General features: G+C 44.3%; 1 protein-coding gene across 4 annotated transcripts in view; it reads left to right on the top strand.

The window, feature by feature from the left end:
* Nucleotides 1-25355, top strand: part of WWP1 (WW domain containing E3 ubiquitin protein ligase 1) — an 88736-nt gene that overhangs the window by 36684 nt on the left and 26697 nt on the right. For all 4 annotated transcript variants that reach the window (XM_075549517.1, XM_075549519.1, XM_075549516.1 and 1 more), the window contains 6 exons: nt 2722-2859; nt 2954-3020; nt 7356-7540; nt 15868-16201; nt 21436-21531; nt 22733-22907. In XM_075549517.1, the coding sequence (XP_075405632.1) occupies nt 2722-2859; nt 2954-3020; nt 7356-7540; nt 15868-16201; nt 21436-21531; nt 22733-22907 (995 nt within the window). The remainder of the gene's footprint in view (nt 1-2721; nt 2860-2953; nt 3021-7355; nt 7541-15867; nt 16202-21435; nt 21532-22732; nt 22908-25355) is intronic.

Raw genomic sequence — 25355 nt, 5'->3', positions numbered from 1 at the left:
TGACCTCAATGTTTCTGTGGCATGAGGCTACTTGGGTTGTGCCATCGCCGTGCAGCCCTCTAATGCACCCTCTCAAACTCTGGTGGCTTTCAGCCATCCTTTGTGCCTCAATTACCTCTCAGCTCCCTCTTCAGATCCCTTGAACACCATTCTAATGATGGAAGTACTTAGCTGGCAATGCTGACATGAGTGATACTTTTACCTGCCTTTTCCTGATGACACGAGCGTTAGAGACATTGAAAGCACTGATGGCTGAGATCTCTCTCCCTCTTGGTTCGAATTTTTCTTAAATTACAAAAGACCCTCTATAGCCAGGGGTGAAAGGCACAAGAGTAGTATAGTTGATATCCTTGTTGGAATGTTTAGAGAGAGACCTACACAGACACTAAACACTCGAGGTGTCAAATGGTGAGATACTTAAGTCTTATTGTGCCAACCTGGCCGATAAACCCATGTGGGATTAATTGAAGGGTGGGGAAATAAATGGCTCAGTGAGCCTCGCCTTTCTAGGTTCTCGGGTCTCTTGCTTTCTGATGGTCAGACCAGGGTGCAGCTGCCTTAGCCAGTTCCCTGCTTCAGCTGGAAAGGCTCACTTCCTGCAAGACATCCTGAGGAGAAGCCACATGGACCTACCCAGATGCAGCCCTGGGTGCTGGAGCAGCCGTGTGGAGACCCCTGCCAGTGCTGAGATGCTTACACATTCACTGACTTGGCTTTCCTCCTGCAGTCGGTGTCATTGTGTGTGTTTTATGAGATGGAGAAGGACTTTGTAGATCAGTGACGTACATATGGGCTAATGTTGGACTTAGGGGCTTGGGCAGCTGTGGGTTGGGATGCTTTCTTAATGTACACTTACCCTTTATATAAAACCCTATATATAATACATAAGAGTTTCTGTGGATTTGTTTCTTTAATGTACCCAGACTAACACAAATGGCTACCATTCAAACACTGAGTATTATGTCCACAGTGACTCACATTAAAATGTATGCCCTTATAGTGAGAATTAGGAATAAGGAAACTTTGTGATTCTTATCATTGTGACTTTAAATTGTATAACCATGTGCAGTCATTCCTAAAAGTCTATTACTTTTATACATATATGTGTATCATAACCAGCTTCTGAAATGACCCCGAGGGATGTCTGCCTTCCCATCACGTACCTTGGTGAGGTCTTCAATCCACACTAAAGGATGGTCTGTGTGGCCAACCGACTGTCGCAGCCATGGCAGTGCATGGCTTATAAGATAGGTCAGAAAAGGCATTTTATCTTTCTCCTTCATCTCTTAGATTCTGGGTGGACTAGAGAAAACAGACACTCATATATGTATAAGAAAGAACTTTAAAGAGCAATTGTATATTAAAACCTTCCAGCTCAGTCCAGATCAAGAACATAAGTCTGACATTAGCCCATATGTCCTATACCAGTCTATAAATTACTCTTCAGACTCACACAACACATACGGTGATGTTGAATGCAGGAAGATCATTGGCTAGTGGGTGGAAAGTCTTGTGGATCCAGTGGCAGTGGAAGCTTCTCAGTGCTAGTGTGGGTCTCCACATGGCTCCTCCAGCTTCAGAGTTCTGGCTCCCACCAGTATAGCTCCATGTGGTTTGTGAACAGGAATACAAAGCAGAGAGTAGTGTGTGTGTGCGCGCGTGTGTATGTCTCCCTCCAATGTGCTGTTTTTCTCTGTGGTACCTCCAAATGAGATCATCTAGCTGTGACCTCACAGGCTTAACACCACCACCTCATTCTTTTTTTAAAACATTTTATTAGGGACTCGTCAACTATTATCACAATCCATATGTATATCAATTGTGTAAAGCACATCTATACATTCTTTGCCCTCATCAATTTCAAAGCATTTGCTCTCCACGTAAGCCCTTTGCATCAGGTCCTCTTTTTTTCCCCTCCCTCCCCGCTCCCCCCTCCCTCATGAGCCCTTGATAATTTCTAAATTATTATTTTGTCATATATTACCCTGTCCCACGTCTCCCTTCACCCCCTTTTCTGTTGTCCGTCCCCAGGGAGGAGGTCACATGTAGATCCTTGTAATCGGTTCTCTCACCACGTCATTCGTAATAGTCTCAAGTCGACACCAGATTATGTAACTACCACAATTACTCACTCTGGGGAAGCAGGCCACCATCGAGAAAATAGTTAAGACGCCCCATAGAGAGGCCCCTCTAGTGGACCTTGACAATCCATGCTGAAATTTACATGCAGGCGCTAAGGATCAACGAGAGTTACAATTTTGTAATAAATAGCAAAACCTAGAGCTATCCCTGAATAGGTGACTATTTGAATAAGCTAAGCTATGCCCCCACAGCAGAGTACTATAAAATGCAGTTTTAAGAGAAATAGGAGGAAAGTAGCCACTGTGGAGACATGGCCAGCATTTATCCATTGAAAAATACAAGAGGCAGGACTGTGAACTAATATGGTATTATCTAGATACATGCTCTGTGAGACTTATAATGTACAAGGGAGCAATTAAAGACATTCAAAGAGTGCTAGGGTATTTAGCTATAAAACATGGGTACCTGAAGTATAGAAGAACTAGGGAGAAAATGTAAATAATTTCTTCTATGTGTAACTGTCAAGTACTGAATTACAGTAATTCTTGAAATGTAATTTGTTGTTTTATTTGATTTTTTTCTAAAGTGTATTTTTGCTTGTGGTAACAGCTTTTAAATTAGGATTTGCTTTCCCCCCAGTGGAAAGAGTGAAAGAACAATTAAAACTTTCCTTGGAAAACAAAAATGGTGTCGTGCAAACAGGTGAATTGACCGTTGTACTTGATGGATTGGTGATTGAACAAGAAAATCAAGCCAACTGCAGGTCGTCTCCAACCAGTAAGCTAACTTTTATGAGTTTTTTAAAGTCCCAGCGGGGAAAGATCTTCAGGAAGTGTGGGAAAACCTGGTGTGTTGTTTTCTTGTTGTTCAGTGGAGATAGAGCACAACGGCGATGCCTTACATGAAAACGGAGCGCCTTCAGCAGGGACAGCCACCAGGTAGGATGTGTCATTTTCCTACTCGTGGCAGCGTGGGGTACCGTTGTTTCCAGTGACTGTAAGCATTTTTTTTTAATCTTAGTATATAATTTGCCACGGAATGCGAACGCTTATTTATAACTCTATCATTTCACTCCATTCTGGTGAAAATCGCTTTTTAAGAAAGAACCGCTGTATTGCTCTGCAATGCACGTACCATAAACTCGGGCCCTGCGAAAACGCGGACATTCCGTGGTGCAGCGCACTCACAGCTAATGCAGGCACAGCCACTGGTCTTATCCGAACATCCTCTCCCAGGCGCTGCCCTCTGCTTGGTCTTCCTCCCTAGCCCAGCCATGGCCATCGCGTCAATTCCAGCTCATGGTGGACACTGTGTAGCGCTCTGGGGGCTCTGTGGACTAGCTTTAGGCTGCTAGCCTTCAGGTCGGCCGTTCAAACCCACCAGCCACTCCTTGGGAGAAAGATGGGGTTGTTAGCTCCCACAAAGATACGCATGATCTTATCAGTCTAGTAGCTAGCCCACAGAGTTCCTTCTCTTCCTGCCAGCTCCCATCAGTTGCAGATCTGTTTTCTGTGGTTGTGTATTGCCTCTCATGGCCTTGCCATAGCTTATAACATGTAGCCTTTTGTGACATCTTTTATCGTTTTCAAGGTTCATCCATGTTGTTTCTAACAAATGCTTCATTCTTTTTTATTGGAAAATGGCTTATTAATTTCTCTGCTTAGGCATATTTTATTGATAAATCCTAAAGCATGTCAGCTATTAAGGCAAAGTGGACATCTTATTGTCTGATTGTCAGCTTCTTGAAGCTTATTACAGAATAAGTTCCTCACAGTTTATAGTTTCAAAAATCACCCTGCTGTTTCAAAACCTGCATGGGATTCACATTTCACGATGATTAGTAGGGACTTTGTATGAAATCTCGTCATGTGTCAGGGGAAGCCAGCCCCTAACACATCATCACGGGTCCGGTAGGCACAATTATACAGCGATACTAAGTAAAGTCATAGTAAAGTTATTGAGAGCATAAGAGATAGAAGTATTGAAATAAGTGGAGTTAGACACGTTTCATGGTAGCATGCTCACCTCTGCCCCGCTAGATGGTCCACGTGGAGGGAGAGAGAGAGCGCTAGTGCTAGCCCAGGCCTTTTATATTCTCTGGGGACGTGCAAGCCCCCTAATTATAGGTGAGGACATACGTCACAGGAAGGGGCTGTCCAATAGGTAATACAGTAATGAGAGGGGGGTGGTCTAGGGACATACACGCAATAGGAAGAGGAGGGACTGGGGATACATATGTGACAAGATAGGCAGATCCTAGGTTTAGGATGGCGGCTTAACTTTGACCTATTCCCTAGATCTCCATAGGAACCATTATCAGTAGGGTGTAAACCCCACCTACTGGAATCAAATAGATGTCTGCAGGCATCCATTGTCTTTAACAGCAGGGAGTGGGGCCCACTGCAGTCTGGCAACTGGGAGGATGGCTGTGAGCCTCCCCCCACAGTCATGTACCACTCAGTGTCTCTTCAGATGTACACATCAGTGGTTTCAACCCATTTAAGGACAGTGGTTCATAATAACCAATGGGACCGGCTTTGCAGTGCACATAAAAGCATGTTTCTACTACCGGGTGCTGCTTAATGAATGTTTGTCAAGCAGAGAAAATTATACTAAGTCACATAGCTAAATACCTGATGTTTGATACGAATGTACATGGAAATTCAAATTTAAAGATAGATTTAGGAGCAGAATTCATTCCTAAACCAGAGCCACTTCAGATTACAGAACGCCCTATTTCACTGAATGTATTGTGGACCTTTAAGTGACATGTGATTGTGTTTAAGTTGGAATTAAAGCATATAATTGTTCAAATATTAGGATTTAACCAAACTCCTTGCTGTCTGGTTAATTCTGTTTGCCTCAATCTGGTAGGACAGAGCAGACCCTCCTCCGGAGAGTTTCCAAGGCTCTAACTCTTTATGGGAGCAGACTGCCACATCTTTCAAGGATCGACTAGTGGGTTCAAACTGGTGCCCTTTCAGTTTGCCACCTCGTACTTTAACTGCTGTAATGGAATTACAGTCATACTATATATATATTGCTGGAAAAATAACGGGTTTTGCACTTTAAGTTAATGTTAGTTGATTTTAGTATTTGATGAAAGTATGACCTTTATTAATCTAGAAAGCAGCTACTACCACCATCATTTCTAAATCACCCTTAAGTGAATCATCAAAGCACTTGAACAGGGAAGTTTGTTTTCTGAAGATTTATTTGGCTTAAGTAAATAGATCTATTGTTCTATTAGGAGTCCTGGGTTGCTAACCCAAGGTCCTCAGGTCAAAACTACCAGCTGCCCCTTGGAAGAAAGATGAAGCCTTTACTCCCATAAAAAGTTCATCTTGATAGCCGGGCACCAAAGGGCTTAAGTGGAGAGCAAATGCTTTGAGAATGATTGGGGCAGGGAATGTGCGGGTGTGCTTTATACAATTGATGTATGTATATGTATGGATTGTGATAAGAGTTGTATGAGCCCCTAATAAAATGTAAAAAAAAAAAAGTTCATCTTGGAAACCCCCAGGGGCAGTTTTCCCCTGCCCTGCAGGGTCGCTGTGAGAACAGATGGTGATTTGTAGTTGTTATTGTCCATATTAAAAAGTGTTTGTGTGCTTGTTTCTGTGGTTTGGGCATGGACAAGGGAGTTTGAATCATGTGTTTATTATGTTGTAACGTGGTATGAACGACAGGTGAGTTCTGCAGCACTGGAAGAGCTTCACGTGGGTGCTTTTACCTGAGCTCTTGGTCACTGACCCGAACTGGGTGACAGGGAGACATGGACAGCCAGCTCAGAATCGCCTGGGGAGCCTTTTCCCAGACTTGACCTGACTGCATTTCTTTAGATCTCTCATTCCACGTAGATACGTGCTGGGAAGGGGAGGATGGTATTCATGTATTCACTCAACAGACAGCTATCAAGTGTTTGTGTGATCGCTGGGCCAGCACTGGGAGAGCCTTCCCTGTTTCCATGATAGCTGCATTCTGATGGAATAAAAGTGGACTGTAAACAAGCTAATCAGAGTTAGTGATAACCAACCAGAATCACGGAACATGACAGGATGACAGGAATGGAAGGGAGCCTGCCCTAATGAGAGGCGTCAGGGAGTCACCACTGAGAGGGTGCCATTCGACCTAAAATTTAAAAGCCGAGGATGACCTAGCTGCCAGTGCTGTGCTCTGCTGGAAGAGCATGCCAGGCAAGAACCAATAAGTGCAGAGGACTGAGTTTGTTTGTAGTAAATCATGCTCTGTAGAGTCCGATCACTGGCTTAAAATATTTACCTGTTAAGTGGTCATCACCATCTTATTGCCTAGTATACTACGGACTTTTCATCATTTTTTTTCTTTCTTGTATTCAGTAAAATTGATGCAACACGCCTGCTACCAAGTAGGCAAGGAGGGAGGAGCTTAGAAAGAGAGCAGGCAGCTATGGGGAGGGCAGACAGTGAGGCGAGGCTGGGAACAGAGAAACCTGTTAGGACGTTAGTAAAGGTTATTTTGGAAACATTCTTCTGGCGACTTGCATGGTTATTACCTGACCCCAGTCCACAATGAATAAAATATTAAATGTTTGATTATGTCATTATAGTTTTTATATATCTGTAGTCGAGTTACCTGTGCACTATAAATTCTGGTCACTCGGGTTCTAATATTTAGCCTTTCTGATCCTCATGTATTCACACTATCAGTGCCTAGCATATAACCACTGGTCATTAATGTTTAGAGACCTCCACCTCACTTTTCAGTAGCCAGTAAGAGCATAATACTTACTTTAGAATGGACTATTATAAAGTTTACAGTTTCATGACTTTTTATACTATATTTAGCATAAAAATTAATATCATTAAGCTTAAATATTTACAATATGTACTTTGAACATTAACTTGGGGAATGAATTAATTTTGGCTTGGTATGCTTGTGTGTCTTTTAAATATATTATTAATAATAATTTGTTTAAAAATTTGTTATTTTATATTTCTGGCCATTTGGATGCTTAAAATCAAATATACCATATAAGCTGAGTTTTTCAGCACATTTTTAATGTGGTTTTTGTGGTAAAATTAGGTTCTTCCACTGATATTCAGGTCAGTTTATAGTATATACGGCAATTTAAACTTTAATTGCTTAATTCAATCTTCCCATATTTCTGTTTATTCCTCTCTATACTTACCATTTTGCTTGACTATTAGAAGCTCAGTTAAATATTTGAGTGGATTTATTGAAACATTTAATTGTATTTAACTCATTGAAATATGGTATCTTTTCTTTTAAAGGTTGGCTGTGGAAAGTACTACTGGAATAGATAATGATGGACCTGCAAACAATCTAGTCCAAAACTCATGCTGTTCGTATGTAGTTAATGGAGACAGCACACCTCCATCTCCATCTCAGGTTGCTGCCAGACCCAAAAATACACCAGCTCCCAAACCACTCACATCTGAGCCTGACAATGACACTGGTAAGTAACCCTATTTATGTCAGTGCTTAAATGAAAGGCACAGTAAGGTTTATGTTTCCATGCTTATACTTGCCTTTTTGCTCACTTTTTTTGTTTTTTTGGAGCAGTATGTACAAATTATTTATTTTGATTTGCTCACTTTATTTCCTATTTTGTGAGAATTTTTAAAATTACAACCCAAATATATTTATATATGAAGCTGGGAAAATAGTTCTATGTACATATATTTATAGGTTTAGTATTAGGCAAGCAGATGGACATTGGGCTTCTACTCAAGTACTCCCTCAACACAAGAACACTTTGTTCTAATAATCAGGCACTCTGAGATGCTCACCTTCCCGGCACGATCACTGAAGACAAAATGGGTGCATAGGCAAATGTGGTGAAGAAAGCTGATGGTGTCTGGGTATCAAAAGATATAGCATCTGGGGTCTTAAAGGCTTGACGATAAACAAGCAGCCATCTAGCTGAGAAGCAACAAAGCCCACATGGAAGAAGCACACCAGCCTGTGATCATGAGGTGTCGATGGGATCAGGAATCAGGCATCAAAGACCCTGAACAAAAAATAACCATGTCAGTGTGAATGTGGTGGGAAGTGCAGAGTGGAAACCCAAAGCCAATTGTAGGCAATTAGACATCCCTTTACAGAAGGGCCGTGTGGAGGAGATGGCTCAGTCAGGGTACACTATAGCAACAATGAAACATACAGCTTTCCTCTAGTTCTTTAATGCCTCCTCCCCACCCACCCCCATCATGACCCTAATTCTGTCTTACAAATCTGGCTAGAGCAGAGCATGTACACAGGTACAGATAAGAGCTAGAAACACAGGGAATCCAGGACAGATAAACCCCTTGGGACCAATATTGAGAGTAGCCATACTAGGAGGGTAAGGGGAAGGTGGGGGAGAACTAATCCCAATGATCTACTTATAACCCTCTCCCCGGGGGGATGGACCACAAAAAAAGTGGGCAAAGGGAGACATTGGTCAGTACAAGACATGAAAAAAAATAATAACATAAATTCTCAAGGGTTCATGAGGGAGGGAGAGAAAAAATGAGGAGCTGATACCAAGGGCTCAAGTAGAAAGAAAATTATTTGAAAATTATGATGGCAACAAATGTACAAATGTGGTCGACACAATAAATGGATATATGAATTGTGATAAGAGTTGTATGAACCCCCAATAAAATGATTTATGAAATTTTTTTTAAAAATCACAACCCCTGAGCTTTTTCCCTGTAACTTGAGAAACTCTAGATTATTTAGGAAGATGGCTCCAAAAATGTATTGATTTGAAGTCACAATGTATTCTCACTCCTAGCTTCTTAGGCTTTACTCTACAGATCCTACTATTTGTAGGATACATTTGTGAAAGAGCTTTAATGGATTCATTGATTTGTTGGCAAACATTAATAATGAATAATTTCTATAGCTATCAATATTATGGGTTTTTCCCCCCTGGCATGTAACAGCTTCCAGAAAGTTTTTATATTTTTCAAAAGGAGACTTAATTCTAATTAGAAGGAATCTTTGCAAAAGATTTCCTTTAAAATTCCATTAAAATCAACACATTGCTCTTTGTTTAAATGACCTTGTAGAACTTAATCTTCTTACCAATCATATCCGATAACTAGCAAATATGGATCTAGCTGGGAATGGGGTTCTGGTTGGTTTGTTCCCGAGACTGTGTTTTCTCTCTCTCTCTTTCTCTCTCGTCTATGGGAAAGTATTCAAAAGCAAAGATGTAAGGAAGCAATTCACCAACAATATGTACAAGGACGATTTAATTCTGTATTTCTACCCAAGGATGGGAAGATGTTTTCCAAATTTACCCTGAGAGTTCTTGTAAACTCAGGAACTGACAAGTACAAGTATGAATAGTATTTGTTTTATTTTGATTTTTTCATTTGTTTCTTACATGCTGCCCTTAAAAAACACTACACAACAAGATAGAGCTGACGGTGATTCCAGAGTACGCATGATCAGTAGAACTTTTTAACCATTAATTAGGATAGTTGGGAAAGATGAATAACAATAACCAGTGTGAAATTAGTAATCAAAATGCTTTTCCCCTGCATCTAATCTTTCATGTGACTGAGATTTCTATTGGTAAAGCAGAAAAGGAAACATGACTTAGATTATTCATAATTATCTCTAAGTTGAGTTGTCTGTTAAGAATACCAGTCACAAAGTAATTGGTATTCCTTTTATGGATCTGTGTGAAAAGACTCCATAATTTGAACAGCCTTCTCAATAATATAAAAGTGAATCCAACCATGAGTTTCAGAGAGCTCTGTCGTATAGCATCCTGCAGTGATAACGGCATAACTGACATCCTCGCGTGAAGCCACTAGATCTCTCTGTAGATGGCCAATGCAACAATTGTGTGAATGTTGCAAATACTCAGCTTGCTTGAGGTTGGATTAATTTTAAAATGGACGCCTACAGTTTTAAAAATAGAGCCTAAGGGGACTACCTCGAACCCCCTGGAAGAGCCATTTGTACACTCTTAGATGACCAACAAACACAGAAAGAAGGGTTCCGAGGACCAGAGCTCTTCCCAGTAAGAGGGGATGAAATTCTTTCTAGCCTACAAGACTTCTCTTGATCATGCTGTGTTGTGTTGTTCCTTTATTGTTGTGCTGAGAATAGCAAAACATACAGCAGTTCAACAGTTTGTATGTGTGCCCCGCAGCGGCATTCATGACGTTCTTTGAGCTCTGCAGCCGTTTTCACCCTTCTCTTCTGAGCCGTTCCTCCCCACTGACCTTAAATTCCTAACCACTAAGTGAAAGTTCCCAAATTCACTGCCAGCAGTCTACTCCGACTCATAACAACCCTATAAGACAGAGTAGAACTGCCCACTCATAACAACCCTATAAGACAGAGTAGAACTGCCCCTTTGGGTTTTCAAGACTGTAGCTCCTTACAGGAGTAGAAAGCCTCATCTTTCTCCCACAAAGTAGCTGGTGGTTTCAAACTGCTGACCCTGTAGACCAGCAGTTCTCAATCTGTGGGTTGCGACCCCTTTTGGGATTCAGATGACCCCTTCACAGGGGTTGCCTAAGACCACTGAAAACACATTATTTCCGATGGTCTTAGGAACTGAGACACCGCACCTCGGTCCCTCTCCAGGTGGGTCTGCCCACATGCAGATACACCCACATACGAATACCTGGTGTGGTGACATCAACACACCAACCCCATCACATCTACCCCATACAAATACAGGTCTATATGACAGGGTTGGAGCCATACTGTACTTATGCGGACCAGTCACACGGGTAGAGAGAAGCTACCATGTAGAAAGCAGCTACTTTTAAAAGCAGGTACTGTGTTGAAAGCAGCAGTATTTGGAGGTAAAATGACACTTCATGAATTTTAATTACTGGGTAAATGTAAAATCATGTACCGTAAAATCATCAACTACTGCAAAAAATATATCTATACCATGAGAACTTAATCTGGATGCTGATCCGTCTTTTCATATTCAGCTGTGGTTATGTTCAATTTGTAACAATGAAAATACATCCTGCATATCAGATATTACATTATGACTCATAACAGTAGCAAAGTTACACTTAGTAAGTAGCAATGAAAATAATGTTATGGCTGGGGGGCCCCCACAACGTGAGGCACTGTATGAGAGGGTCGCGGCCTGAGGAAGGTGGAGAGCCACTGCTGTAGACCAACCCCTAGCCCAGCACACTACCAGGGTCCCTTCCTCTTTGCCTCTTCTGGTAGCTGTGAAAGGATCAGAATGCTTACGGCAGACATTCTTTGGAAGTGTTAAAAAGACTTTAGGGGATGTTTTAGGTTTAAGGTTTAAAGATTATCTTAGGGAAATATTTGGGGAATTCATCCAGTCTCTGCGGCACAAGAAAGCCTGGTATCCCTGAGAACTTGAAATTCTCAAAAATATTTTGAGAAATACTAGAAGGTTTTCTTTCAAATATTTTGAAAGAAAACTTTAAAAATAATTGTCTCTAAGGAATGGCACTTTGGGGATAGGAGTGGTAGAGTGGATAGGAAATGTTAATATACACTTCTGTGCCATTTTTATTGCCAATAATGCTAATAGATTACCTATTCAAAAAGACCCAAAAATAAGAAAAAAATTCTACATTTACCTTAGCCACACCAAAGCATGAAGGAGAAAAACAAAAACTAGTTATCTCTCGGAACAAATGAGGTGGACACCACATCTGACCTCCCTGGCGACATAAGGGAGGAGATGCCCCCCTCCTCGGCCCGAGGCCTATGGTTGTGAGGCAGAGGTGAGGCATGCCTCCACCCTCCAGCCTCTTTCCCCTATTTAGTCTAACACCCAGTGTGCCCCTACAACATTGTCCTTTTCTGCTGGCCTCCATAGTTTGTCGTTGTAGCAGTCATCCAGATCTCACAGACAAAACTCCCATTCATGGGGCTCATAAAGGGAAGTTAACAGGTTCCCAAAATCAGGATCAAGAAACAGGCTACTGTCATTGGTCCACAACAGCTTCTCTCCCTAGCCAGCAGCCAAGTCCTCGCTCTGATCCTCAGCCTCTAGCCGTGTGGTCCCATGGCTTCTGCATCCATGGTCCAGCAAGCCTGCCTGCCGCTGTGCCTCTCAGCTGCGAAGTACTGGTGCTTCTGCTCCATTCTGTCTCATGGACTGCTGGTCTTGGCGTGGCATGGCCTCTGCTCACTCGGCCACTTCAGGCAGGGATTTCAAACGTGCTCCACTGCTGGCTCTTCTTCTTAGATAAGTTATTCCCAGGGATTCTTTCCTTCTGAATCAGTTTGTTTTTGCAGTCGGAATGGCAGCTAAAGCTGACCAATCCCCGCTGTTTATTTGTAACAGATCTTTGTGTGGTTCTACCCCGTCATTTGCTGGGATGTATGGAGACATGCATAGAAGAGTTCTGTTTAGAAATTTCACTTTACTACCCCACCCATGAAAAAGTTTGCATTTTAAACAGAGTAACTTGTAAACTTTCCAGAGAGGTTGTAAAGAACAATGTTTATATCTGACCAAGTCAATGAGTTGATTTCTTATATGGGATTATGCGGGGATTTAGAAGGGTTTGTCAGTTTCTTTCTGGCAGTAATAATATAGCAAAGCCATCATACATCAAGTTCACTCTTGGTTCATGAAAAGTATAATATTGAATGTTCATTATAGAAAGCTTTATGCGACTATTTCATTCTGCCCATCTCATTAAGGTGTTTGGACTTTAGAGAGGGATAGCTCTTCGTCCTAGAATATGTATCATGATTTTAGTAGGCTGGCGAAAGTATTCACCGACCACTGGCTGTGAAATACACTACAGATGCATTTGTTGCTGTCAGATGCCCTCACTTGACTGCCTCATAGCAGAGAGAAGCATTACCTGGTCCTGCGCTGCCCTCCCAAGTGTGATAGTTGAGCCCATTATTTCAGCCACCATGTCATGTCAGTCCATCGCACTGCTGACCCCCTCATCCTCACCCTCCACTTTACCAAGCATGATGTCCTTCTCCAGGGACTGAAACATGTCCAAAGTACGTGAGATGACATCTCGCCATCTTTCCTCTAAAGAACACATCTTTTCCAACACACACGTGTTCATTTTTCTGGCAGTGTTATAGACTAGCCTGTGGGAATAAATGTGCTCCCCATCTTCGTTTCATGGTTATCCTTTTTGGAAGTTTCAAAAGTAAAACAAAATACACACAAGAAGAACTAGAAAAAAATGCTCCACCATAAATCATCCCCATGATATACAAAACAAAAGTAAAGAAACTTACACCATTCTGAATTTTAATAATGGTTATAGGTAACATTTGTGCTGAATATGTTCTGGACACGATATATGTGTCAACTGATTTAATCTCACCATTCTCCTTTGAAGTGGGTAGCAATTAGCGGTCCTCTTCCTGCTGCCCTCCCTTCTTTCTATTGAAGGAGCTATAGCGCAGAGTCCCAGCTGCTTTCCTGAAGCTCAGCCCTGTGTCCCCTGGCTCTGTGCACGCTGCTTGCCTCTTGACGTTGATGTACTGAGGATAGTGTCTCTAAGCTGTTCCTGCCCTTTCTCATGTTCTGATGGGCTTGAAACAATCTAACCTCAACCTATGCAGTGTCGGGACTTTCACTGTCCTCACTCACGCTGTTGGCCTCTGACACACAGCGGTGTGATCTTCCAGCCCTTATTAGGAGGACGAGTCCAGTACCTTCCCAAGCAATATGGACATCCCTCTCTCTTTAATCATTTTGGTTCAAAGTAGTATTCCTTTTAAAATTTGACTTCAAAAATCATTTTTTCTTCCTGGTTAGAAGTTGTAGCAGTAGTGAGATTATAACATGTTACATGCCAGAACGATGGGAGCCCTGGTTGCAAAGTGGCTACGAGTTGGGCAGCAATCAGCAAGTACCACAGTTCGAAACCACCAGCCACTCTGTAGGAGAAAGATGAGGCTTTCTGCTCCCATAAGCACTTACAGTCTCAGAAATGCACAAGGACAGTTCTCCCCTGACTTACAGGGTGCCTATGAGTCAGCTTCAACCTGTGGTAGTGAGTTTGGGTTGGGGTTTATCTAGAATGAGAACAATATTATTTTGATTGTTAAGTGGCTAATTGATCTAAAATACCTATTATAGTCCTTGGGTGCCAAATCAGTTGTGAGTAGAGTAGAACATTTTTATGGATTTACAAAGCAATTATCCATTTTTTACCATTAAATCATAACAATGCTGGTATTCCTGTGAGTTCGATAGTTTGCCATAACAACAACTAATGAAACTTAGGGAAATGCTTAACTTAATGATTATAGGTGTATGATAGCAAGAAGGATGCAAAGGGGAAGAGGTGTGTAGTGTGTGGTCTGGAATGATTTCCAGGATCCCAGAGAGAGCCATGTTTCCCTCCCACAAGCATTGATGCCATTCACCAACCAGCTGGAGAAGGACCATCGGAAGTCCACGTGGTCTCCGTGTCTAAAACCTCGGTTGGGGCCTCATTAGGTACCCACAGTTGCTTGGGTCTTCGTGGCATCGCTAGTGCTCGCCTGGAGCACCTCAGAGCATAGCTGGTCAGGCCTCACGGGGAACTCTTACAGATAAAAGACTTTCAACCACTCGGGATATGTTAAGGTTTATGAGCAATCACTGGGAATCAAGGAAAAATACCTACTTGATTTTCCCATAAAATTAACCCTACAAGGAGTAGTGATAAAGGTGAAAGGGACGATGGGCACATTTGCTGTTAAATCAGATCCGTAAAGTCAAGTTTCAGCCTTGAGCAGAATGATGCCGTTTAACATTTATTTTTCCAGCAGTTTGTTTCATGTGCTGTGCTTTGCTGTTCACAAAGACTTTGGTTTGTTTGTTGTTGGACTGGATTATATCAGATAAACCTCTTCCCATTTAAAGCCGTTTTGGTTTGAAAAAGACTGCTGCTAATCTGTTCTTTTGTAGGAATTAATTTCTACACCACTGAAGAGTGAAAAGTTAAGTGAAATAGTGCTTGTAAGTGAGCATAATATAGGAGACACCAGAGTTTAGCTTCTCTGTTCATACACTTTTTTTATTTTCCCACGATCTCTCAGTGTTGGGTACAGAGTAGCTCTGTAAATATGTTATGTCTTTAGCTAGTTGTTGATCATCCCCTCCCCTAGAGCCATCCTCTTCACTGTGTTTGTTAAGAGAACACTGACTCACCTTGTACTGTTTTGCACAAACGATTCTTCTCTCCTTCCCACCATTTGTCTTTTAATTTCCCTCTTCAGAAATCTACCCAAAAACCCCATTACACAGAGGTACTCTCTATCCTGTAAGCTACATAGAACTTTGATGTTTAGTCTACTAATAGGTTGTGTTCAATAGTCTATCCTCCTTACAGTTTGAGCTCATTTTTTGGTCTATAGTTGAAATGCGTGAATCACACTTAACATGAAAATGGAATTATGTCACCAGGTCCCAGTGCTGGGTTATTTTGGTGTTCCTGGATTTTTTCCACTCGCCACTCTCAGCAATATATATGCTTCCCATTATTGGTAGAGTACTTTAGATATTACCTGCCATTTGCATGAGGTAACAAAAAAGAGATAAGAATTATTTTAAGTTTTTGTATATAGCCCATGTAGGCTTTCCCTTAGATTTACTCATTCAAAAACGAGACATTTGTTTATCCCAATGCTTTATTATGGTATATTTTTCATCATTTATGTGCTGTTTATCCCTCAGATATGAGTAACTTAAAAATAACCAGCTTTATTTTGTAGGCTCTAAGTAAGTATAGTCGATAAGTTACTTGATTTTCCCATCATTACTTGGTGGATCCTCTTAATACATTTCCTCTGTTGCAGTTAATGGAGCATCAGCCTCACCTGCACCACCTGATCCTTCAGCCGCCACAGGGACTGCAGTGGCCTCAGAAGAAAGCGCCTTGTCTTCAGGCCCCACTAGTGCTGCTGTCGAAGCCCCTTCCGCCCAAGAAGCACCAGGTCCCTCAGAACCCAGTGAGTGTGTGCCTTCTACCAGTGCAGCGCCGCAGCCGGAAGCCAGGAGCACATCAGACCCTGCCGCCCCCACTTCTGGAACTAGTTCTGCTTTGGACGCAGCCAAAATAAGACAGTCGGATGCATGTGTGGAGCCTGCACGGCCACAGTCTGGAAACAGCACGGAAACTCTGCCGTCAGGGTACGCTGTTTCTTTTTAATTGATTTAGATCTAAGTAGCACTATTTGGGAAACAGTTTGAATCCGATTATAGAGTGTATGCAGCTAAGTCAAAAGATACTGCTATCAACAGCACATAGAAACCGTTGTTACGTAAAAAACACCGGAATGGCAGGCTCTTCTGTCGTGACACAGCCTACCTCTAGGCTGTCCGTTTCTGACGGCAGTGTGCTCGCTTCTCCGCCCCAAAGAAGCCCCCTCCGCCCTGGCCAGTTTGGGCTTGCTGAGAGGACCCACATTGCCGGACATGCTCCAGGATGAGCTGAGTTTGTCCAGCACATTTTTAATACCGTTTTTGTGGTAAAAGTAGGTGCTTCGGCAGATATTGGAGTCGGCTTAGACTCGAGTGTATACAGTACGTTCCTTTTAAATGCTCTTTGAGTTTGGGGAACAAGATCAAGGCTGTAGAGTGGACAGATAGCGTAAGGGTTCCCGCTGAAAGTTTTGTAGGAGAGTCGTGTTACTTTTGAAAAACAAACATGCATGTCATGATGGGAAACAAATTTCCCCAGGGCAACTTTTTTGACCTTTTCCTCACCAACTCAGTCTCTGGTTTTCCTAAAAACTTCCTTCAGAAGAAGCCCCCATGACTGTCCTGTCTTTTGAGAAAATCTTATCAAGATGACCCCTTGGGGATCCCCAAAATAAAACAGTAACATAACTTTGTGACTGTTTCTCTCTGCCTTGGATTCAAGTGCCCTGGAGACCCCTCAGAAGCCCGTGTTTTGGCAACACTTAGTTTTCGAAGGCACCCTAATAAGCTCAAACCAGTGCATCAGTAATGGACTCTGTCTCCCCCCCCCCCCCCCCCCCCCCCCCCCCCCCCGGCATGTGTGGGCTGGGACCCAGGTGGCAGTGCTTTCTGATGGAGCTGCTCGTGTCTAACGTTGTCCCTAGTCAGAATGTGAACCTAAGTTATTGTGACAAAAGAAAGTGCATGCTGGCACTGGAAACAATTGTTCATCTGGTTGAAGTGAATGCAATATGAAGGAAAGACCCCAAAAAACCCTATGTTGATTTGCATAAGACCCTCCCAATTTGAATATTAGTTTATTTTAATTTTGCATAAAAGTGACAACAACAGTACATATTAGCCCAGTTCCCCAGCTTTTTCTGTGGTCTGCTCTTTGGACCACACACTTCAGAACAAGTAGCGTTGGTCTTCTCGGCTGTCACCAAGTGCTGGGACAATCGACTAACCCAGCTGATTGGCTGGGTTACCAGCTCAGTTGCTTTTCATTACTGTTGAGTAATTCGGGACTTTTCATTTCACACTTGACTCTCGGTTTTTTCCAGGGAGTTTTGGGAGCATTCTGTGCACGTGTTCTATTTTGCTACCTCGTCCCTATATTTCTTTATCAGTGTTGTTTTTCTCTAGTTGCCTGATCTTTGTTTACTCCTGATGGTGAACCCAAAGCAACCCCTAGGACAAAAGAGCGACTTACTCTGTGGGCTGACCGAGAAGATTGCCTTGTCTCTCTCTCTCTCTCTCTCTCTCTCTCTCTCTCTCTCTCTCTCTCTCTCTCTCTCTCTCTCCTCTCTCCTCTCTCACAGTGGCTGCTGGGTTCAAACTGCTGCCTTTCCACTGCCGCAGGGATGCTTTCCTGATGGTCCCGGTGGTAATTAGGGATTCATGCCTGCGTCCTCAAGGAGCATGACAGCTTTAGGAAGTTCACTCTGCTTTTCCAGTTACTTTGTGAGCCCCTCACTTATTCTCTGATTTGAAACCCTGTAATCAAACTGGAGAGTAGTGCTGCACTGTGTGGTAGTACAGCGTGTTGTGATTGGCTCACAGCGCAGGCTGTACCGATCGCTGTGGCAACCGCGCTCCTTGTTGTGCTGTCCACTGCCCCCCCCACCACTTTGTGTGCGCAACGTGCTCATCAGAGTTTGCCGACTGCTTCCTCGGTTTCTTCCGTGATCTCTCCCTTCAGGCGCTTCCCTGGTAGGTCCAGGACTGATTGCAGAAGTTGATATCTAACAAGTACCACTACCAGCAAGTTTTGGAAACTTGATAAATGTGGGGCGGGAAGGGCTCCTGTTTTGCACAGATAGATTTTCAAACTGTGAAAACAGGCCCTTTGTATATACTCAGGTCTATTCCTGAAGCATTTAAACGAAACGTCATGTTTAAACCCTGCCTTCTCGATACCTTTTATTATTACACAGAAACAGATGACGTGAGCTCAAATGTTACTTACACTCAGTGAAATTCTTTATAAGAAACATCAAAATTTTATAGCTTGAATACTCCACTATAGAATTTCATACCACAGTGATATTTAATAGGTAGGCTTAAATGATACTTATTATATGGAGTTATAAACTTGGGCGTCTTTAATATCCATGGCTACAACTTAGCATTTTGTGACATGTTTGCAAGGTCTGTCTTCAACAAATCATTAAAAAAAATTTAAGGTAATTTTAAGTATGTACATGTACACCATGTTTATGGAATAACTTGAATATATATGATCATGTAAGTACAATATAAAGCCTCTCATTTTAAAAACTTAGTTAAAAGAAGGAAAAATCAACATGAGGTATCTGTGGTTAAGAGTAAGGAAATACTTTTGATTCATTCCACATGAAAATAGGAATATTTGCCTCAAAGTAAACCAGCATTATTTGCATTTCTTCTACATCAAGGGAAAGATGAAAGGGAAGATGCAGTGTGACCAAGTAGAACATGGGGGAAATGAAAGATTGAGAGTTTGGGTCCCAGAGCTCAGCAGAAGAATCCAGGCGTGAGTGTGCAGAGAGAGAAGCCACCGTCGCCTGCAGCAGAGAAGTGTCCCTGGGGTGTCTCCCACAGCACGCTCCGCTTCTCACGGGGCTGACAGTTCCGTGCAGTGGCCACCAAGAACTCGCAGACAGTGCTCACGATGACGAAATATTAGGAAGGCGGCGGACAGGTTACAATTCAGGTGGAAAACCCTCAGGATACAGTTGTTCGATCAGGGCAGCCTTTTCTCTGGTCGTTGGCTTCTCAGGTGCACTCCTCATCAGTCTCTGGCCTTGCTTGTGCAGCGTTGAACAGCTAGTTTAGGGTTGCTAATTAAATGTCCAGAGTGCATGCCATTCCCCTCTAGCCTCAGCTCTGGGCCGCTCCACTCTGGCTCCTCAGCCCCTGCTTCCTGCATCCGCCAACCCAGCCCCCTCCCCAGTGAAGTGCCTACAGAGACCCCATGCCACACCCAGCCCCCTCCCCAGTGAAGTGCCTACACAGACCCTGCGCCACAAGCCAGCCCCCTCCCCAGTGAAGTGCCTACACAGACCCTGTGCCACAAGCCAGCCCCCTCCCCAGTGAAGTGCCTACACAGACCCTGTGCCACAACCCAACCCCCTCCCCAGTGAAGTGCCTACAAATACCCCATGCCACACCCCAGCCCCCTCCCCAGTGAAGTGCCTACACAGACCCTGTGCCACAACCCAGCCCCCTCCCCAGTGAAGTGCCTACACAGACCCTGTGCCACAACCCAGCCCCCTCCCCAGTGAAGTACCTACAGAGACCCCATGCCACACCCCAACCGCCTCCCCAGTGAAGTGCCTACAGAGACCCCATGCCACACCCCAGCCCCCTCCCCACTGAAGTACCTACAGATACCCCATGACACACCCAGCCCCCTCCCCAGTGAAGTACCTACAGATACCCCATGACACACCCAGTCCCCTCCCCAGTGACGTGCCTACAAATACCCCATGCCACACCCCAGCCCCCTGCCCAGTGACGTGCCTACAGAGACCCTGTGCCACAAGCCAGCCCCCTCCCCAGTGAAGTGCCTACACAGACCCTGTGCCACAACCCAGCCCCCTCCCCAGTGAAGTGCCTACAGAGACCCTGCGCCACAAGCCAGCCCCCTCCCCAGTGAAGTGCCTACACAGACCCTGTGCCACAACCCAGCCCCCTCCCCAGTGAAGTGCCTACAAATACCCCATGCCACACCCCAGCCCCCTCCCCAGTGAAGTGCCTACACAGACCCTGTGCCACAACCCAGCCCCCTCCCCAGTGAAGTGCCTACACAGACCCTGTGCCACAACCCAGCCCCCTCCCCAGTGAAGTGCCTACAGAGACCCTGTGCCACAAGCCAGCCCCCTCCCCAGTGAAGTACCTACAGAGACCCCATGCCACACCCCATCCGCCTCCCCAGTGAAGTGCCTACAGAGACCCCATGCCACACCCCAGCCCCCTCCCCACTGAAGTACCTACAGATACCCCATGACACACCCAGCCCCCTCCCCAGTGAAGTACCTACAGATACCCCATGACACACCCAGTCCCCTCCCCAGTGACGTGCCTACAAATACCCCATGCCACACCCCAGCCCCCTGCCCAGTGACGTGCCTACAGAGACCCTGTGCCACAAGCCAGCCCCCTGCCCAGTGACATGCCTACAGAGACCCTGTGCCATAAGCCAGCCCCCTGCCCAGCGCACTCAGCTCCACGTGCTTGGTAGGCTGGCAGGTCTCCCCTTGGGTCCCAGTCCCTGGCGCCCGGGGCTGCTCCTCTGGCGTCCAAGCTGTCTCCGGAATCGGAATCGAGGAGGGCTTGCACAGGGACCCCACCATCCTGGGGGTTGTGCTCCACTCCCAGTCTTCTGTTTTGTGGTAGCGAGGGCTCAGCCCCTACTTCCGGGGAGGCTGACTGTATTCCTACCCATCGGGATGGCGGTGACACGGAGCTGAGTCAGATACTGCCATCCGCGCCTGTCCCTGCCACCTTATCCACACCCATTCGGGAAGAGTCTCTTGGTGGGAATAACGGAAACAATAAACAGTTCACTGCGCTGCAGCCCCGTATATTCTTTGGAACAGTTTCTCCTAGAATCTTTGAAAGACGTAGTTTTGAAATGAGACACCATGTGGGTGTTAGCTTCATTGATATTGTATGCTTTGACCTTAAAATTAGACTAAATTCTATTTTCTGATAATTTGGAATTTAAAAAATATTTAGGTATTATGTTATTATGCTACCCCTTTCCCAGTAACTGAACTTAGTATTTGAGTTTTCAGTATTGTTGGTGAGCAGGGAGTAATTAAGAACCTAAAAAGCACCAATGATTTAAAAAGACGAACTTCAAAATACAGATAAGCGTTCCGAGTAAAGCTTTTCTATCACATTCCTGATGGTGAGAAGGACTGGTTTTTCTGGTGGTCCTGTGCTGTTGTCTACTTCCACTTTGTGTTTTATTTCAGGTGGGAGCAGAGGAAAGACCCTCATGGCAGAACCTACTATGTGGATCACAACACCCGAACGACCACCTGGGAGAGACCACAGCCTTTACCTCCGGGGTAAGGGGTCCTTGTTATGTTTCATCACACTTGTAACTTTTTTAAAAATTTCAATTTAGTACAACATAACATTCTATAAACCTATTAAATTTCCTTACTTAGTTGACTTCCCTGTATGAATAATGAGTGCTTAATAAATGAGATATGATGATTATTATTAGAGTGTATTTTACAGTTAGATAGTCTGAAGAAAGTGTCGAACATTGGCATGAGTTCCTTAGTGAGAGCGGCTGCAGAGTTTGGGTCCAGATTTCATCCCTGTTATTTTTAAGACGCGAAAGGCAATTGAGGGCAAGTTTGGTAAGTGATATGCTATCCAGCGATAGCAGTATCAACAGTGGGATTTCCTGAGGCGTAGTAAGTAGCTCAGGACACGAGAGTGTGTCAGCATGATGGGATGGACAGGGCACACTGGGGACTGGCGCTCGTTGGTTTGGCTCACTGGAGCCCTGGAAATGGTTGGAGAGACGGGTAGGTTCATTTTGATGCCAGGCCAAAGAGCTGGCACAGGAGGGATGAGGCAGCTCCATCTGCTCCACAGGAAACTCAAGTGACAGTAGTGCACTAGCAGAGAAATAAGTATAAAATCCGTTTTCCTCCTCATCCCTGCATGCACAGTGTTATTCCACATGAAACTAGTTTAAGAACTGGTAAAGCGTCTCAGCTTTGGGAGCGGCCTCGGTCAGAGAGCTAAGGGCGCACTAAGCACACGCCCCGCGTAGCCCAGCAGAGGGGCAAGGGGCACCCGGTTGGGTCAGGGAGCTAAGTGCGCACTGTCCGGCAGAGGGGCGAGGGGCACCCGGTTGGGTCAGGGAGCTAAGTGCGCACTGTCCGGCAGAGGGGCGAGGGGCACCCGGTTGGGTCAGGGAGCTAAGTGCGCACTGCCCGGCAGAGGGGCGAGGGGCACCCGGTTGGGTCAGGAAGCTAAGTGCGCACTGCCCGGCAGAGGGGCGAGGGGCACCCGGTTGGCGCGGGCACTGCTGTTAGGGAGCCCTTACACACACCCCAGAAGTAAACGGCAAGGTGTGATGTAGCCGTTTATTACGATTCTGAAGCATAGCAGCGTATGTATCCTTTTACACTCCTTTATCATGGCTTGGACCTGCGTTTAAATTATTTGAGTGACTCATTGAATAAATATTTTATAGCCACTTACATTGAGTGGTTATTGTTTCCTGATTATTTAACTTAATTTGGATAGTTGGGAAAGACGGGTTGATGACCGTGGAAGAGTTTATTACGTGGATCATAACACGAGGACCACCACGTGGCAGCGGCCAACCATGGAATCTGTTCGCAACTTTGAACAGTGGCAGTCTCAGCGGAACCAGCTGCAGGGGGCGATGCAGCAGTTCAACCAGCGATACCTCTACTCGGTCGGTAATCCCTGAATCGTGCTAATGACGCGTCCGCCCTCCACATTTGTCCCTTTATACTCTGGGGTTTGATAGATTTTGTTTCTAATCTTATGGACTACATCACAGGTATTTCTTAATATGCTTTAATAAATTACCGTTTATAATACACACACTCGTATAAATTCTTAAAGTTATTTTTTAATCTAATGTACAAACATAACCATAACATTCATTTTTATACTTAATTAAGAATAGTTTTATAACAATGTCTTTCTTTTTTTTCCTCCCCACACCTTCCCCCTCAGTGTCTTTCTTAATAGTATGTCTTCACCAATTTCTCAGCCTCTACCTTTAATTATAAACACTTTGTTTGCTTCAAACAAAATCAGTTGCCTTGTGGTTTTACTCAGGGCCAGTCTGTCACCTTCTAGTCATTCCTATTACATCCTCGCTCCGGAGAAGCCCACTACAGAAAGCTCTAGCATTTGACAAGCAACTCAGCCCATCTGGGCGTTCAGCAGTTGTTGCTTGATTGATTTTTGTAAGCCAGCCTCTGCAAGACCAGCGCGGGCCCTGCTGGGCGGGTTGGGGTTCGGTGGGGAGGAGCGAGAACGTGCGGGGGCAGTTCAGGATGGTGCATGGAGGCGCCATGTAGAAACTCAAGATGTAGACACACGGAAAGAACATTTAAATAATTCTGTCTTCAAATCGTGCCTCAGTTGCCTCTTCCAACTCCATTTTCTTCAGAGATTAGATTAGAAATCCCTAAAAGGGAGGGTGTGGAGCAATCCAGCTTCCACAGCACCCCTTGCTGCCACCAAATGCTGGTTCTTTGGCCACTCATACAGAAATCTGTGGTGAGGCTGCATCGTTTAGCTGTGTGGTAGCCCTGCCCTACATTGAATAAGCAGTTGCCTGCAGTGTCTGTCTTTCTGTCAGGTTTGGGTGAGACCTATGAAAACCTTGAAGAAACAGGACTGAATAAGAGAAGGGTGGTGTGTAGCAGAAGTGTCCTGCAAACATCAGAATATGCTACTTAGAAAGACTTGGGTGGGCTGAGGTTTAGTTACCTGATGCCACACCAGGCCTGGCTCGATGAGCAGGTTGACGGCTCAGTAGTGCCGTCACATGCCCACATTCTCTGCCTTTTGATTGTCCTGGCCCATTGTGTCTCGTGGCTGTTACTTTGCATGTGGATTTCACTCCACGGCCCAGGCAAGAAGCAAGAAAAAGGAGAGAGTTTCCTAGCACACCCTTGTCTGCCTTTTCTTGGAAACGAATTCCCTCCTAGTGGTCTCTTCTCCTACCATGCGGCGGCAACTGGTCCCTCAGCCTCCCCAGCCTCAAGCAGGGCTTGGGAGTGAATTAGTCTCAGATGGCTACATTGCCACACAAGCCCAACAGCAGTTTGGTTGTCAAGGAAGAAGTAGGAAATAGATATCAAAAATTCAATTGGTAGTATTAGCTCCAAGGCCTTTGTAAAACATCAGGGCAAACGAATTTTGTCACTAAGAAATGATTCTTAAGTAGTGCTTTTTTTGCTATTGTGTTTTAAAAATTGATGGTAAAATGCTTATATTTTCTGTAGAACCTCTTTTTCTATGTTTTAATAAAATGTATGAGACTAAGCACTTTTATGTATATATGAATATATTGACGATACTGATCCAGAGATGTATATGAGTTTAGTTGTGTGAAGATAATACTGGACTTTAATTCGAGGGGGCTTCAAAAAGTTCATGAAAAATGGAATTAAGAGCCCTGGTTAGCAGCCAAAGGGATCACCACTGTGCTGGGCTGCTAAATGCAAGGTCAGCAGCTTGAAGCCACCAGCCGCTCCTCGGGAGAACCGTGAGGCAGCATCCGGGAGTTTTGTGGAGAGTGCTTTTTCCATGAACTTATTAGAAGTCCCTTCACAGTAGTTTTAACAAAAGACATTGTTTTTAAAGAACACTGCAGTAATTGTTCAGTTTTTAAACAAGTCATGCTGGCTCTTAAGACGTCGTAAGTTTCTGTATCTTGTTCTTCACTCTGATCTGGCCATCCTGGAATGTAGTGGAAGAGCTAAGTGGTCAAACAGCAGCTCTGAGGACGGCCCAGGACCAGGTAGCGTTGTGTTCTCTTGAACGCATGGTTACAGTGAGACAACAACCAGTGCAGCGGCACCTAACAACAAAGTCAGACAGTGCGGGGAGTGAAGCCAACCCATAGTGTCCCTGTAGCGTTTCCGAGGCCGTAGGTCTTCCTAGGCTCACATAGCCTCTCGCCTCTCCTGTGGAGCAAAAGAGACCAGTGCGGTTGAGCCACGGACCTAGCAGTCAGCGGTCCAACAGCTAAATGTCACACGGCTAGGGCTCATTAACAAGAGGGGTTAAAATGTTGATATTAATATATCTTATTAGTGGATTAACTGCTCTTACATTGTGACATTTTCATGCTTTTATGACTTGGAATTATTTTGCTCGT

This window comes from Tenrec ecaudatus, chromosome 5 (genome assembly GCF_050624435.1).
Source record: "Tenrec ecaudatus isolate mTenEca1 chromosome 5, mTenEca1.hap1, whole genome shotgun sequence".
Lineage (NCBI taxonomy): Eukaryota > Metazoa > Chordata > Mammalia > Afrosoricida > Tenrecidae > Tenrec > Tenrec ecaudatus.
This window is presented reverse-complemented; position numbering and strand designations above follow the sequence as displayed.